This window comes from Umbelopsis ramanniana, assembly GCF_025399195.1.
Source record: "Umbelopsis ramanniana AG unplaced genomic scaffold K450scaffold_160, whole genome shotgun sequence".
NCBI classification, from domain to species: domain Eukaryota; kingdom Fungi; phylum Mucoromycota; class Umbelopsidomycetes; order Umbelopsidales; family Umbelopsidaceae; genus Umbelopsis; species Umbelopsis ramanniana.
The window spans coordinates 1,021-1,999 of record NW_026252246.1 but is presented as its reverse complement, the minus strand read 5'-3'; the positions used below and the strand labels follow the sequence as shown (position 1 = coordinate 1,999).

Sequence of the window (979 nt, the reverse complement as noted above, 5' to 3'; positions counted from 1 at the left end):
TCTTGGAGATATCGAGTCGTCGATTTTGAAGTTCCAAGAATTTTAGGTCTCGCCATGGAGCTAGTAGTAGCCAATCCAAAGCTTTCATTTGCGTCTGTTTTGGGTCAAAAATGATGTGGAAGGGAAACATCAGTTCTAAGTCTGTACTTGGACGTTCATCAGGGAATCCTTCCTTGTACTGACTTTGGAAACATCTGCAGATGTTTCCATACGTCAACTTCAATTTTGCCTCGACTTGTTACGCTTCGTAATATAAGTATCCATGCATTGCATGCCTTCTTTTCCTTCGGTTGAAGGAAGCGGTCATTAGTGGGCAGGATGATTGATTCGTATATGTTGAAGGCAGCTTGGTCCGACCATTCTCTCTGTTGTTTTATGCAATTCCAGTGAGTTATCCAAATGGCAAGCATGACTCGTCCCATTTCCTTCAAAATCTGTTCATCTTGCAGCTTAATCTGTTGTAAGCAAATCAAACTCCAAATTTTGTTTTTCGACCGTATTTCAGGCGGCATTTTCTTGAAATTCATCATTCTCAACCAAAATTTCCATTTTTTTTCACAATCTGTCCAGAAGTGCTTGTCAGACTCATTTTCCTTTTGACATATTGTGCACGTTGTGCTATGTTCGCCGGGAAAAATGGTGTGTAATCGTTCTTTGGTTGGTATCTTATGCTGAAGGGTCCGCCACCAGGGCGTGGAAGCCTGTTTGGACTGGCTCAAAGTTTATATCGGGTGGTCTGACCCTGCTGTAGCCTTCTAGGTACATCAATACGACTGCAAAACTTTTCTTTTGTATTCAGATCCGACAGTAAAACGCCACAGCGCATTGTTCGACTTGACAGGCGCATGCCATATGGTCTGATCATCCTTTATTCCTTCGTACATGGGACACAGGTCGCTAGTGGCTTGCCTGCCGAATGTTTCGAACATTCAGGCAGGGCAGGATAGATATTGTTGTAGCATTAACGGCAAGATTTCTG

General features: G+C 43.0%; 1 protein-coding gene across 1 annotated transcript; it reads right to left on the bottom strand.

Moving 5' to 3' along the window:
• Positions 1–128: 128 nt before the first annotated feature.
• Positions 129–562, bottom strand: K450DRAFT_264148 (uncharacterized protein; the record flags this gene model as incomplete). The annotated part of the gene is made up of 2 exons (XM_051592761.1): positions 213–562; positions 129–178 (listed from the first exon to the last, which is right to left on the bottom strand). Coding segments are annotated over exons 1-2 (368 nt in total), but the record flags the coding sequence as incomplete, so codon positions are not given.
• Positions 563–979: the final 417 nt, after the last annotated feature.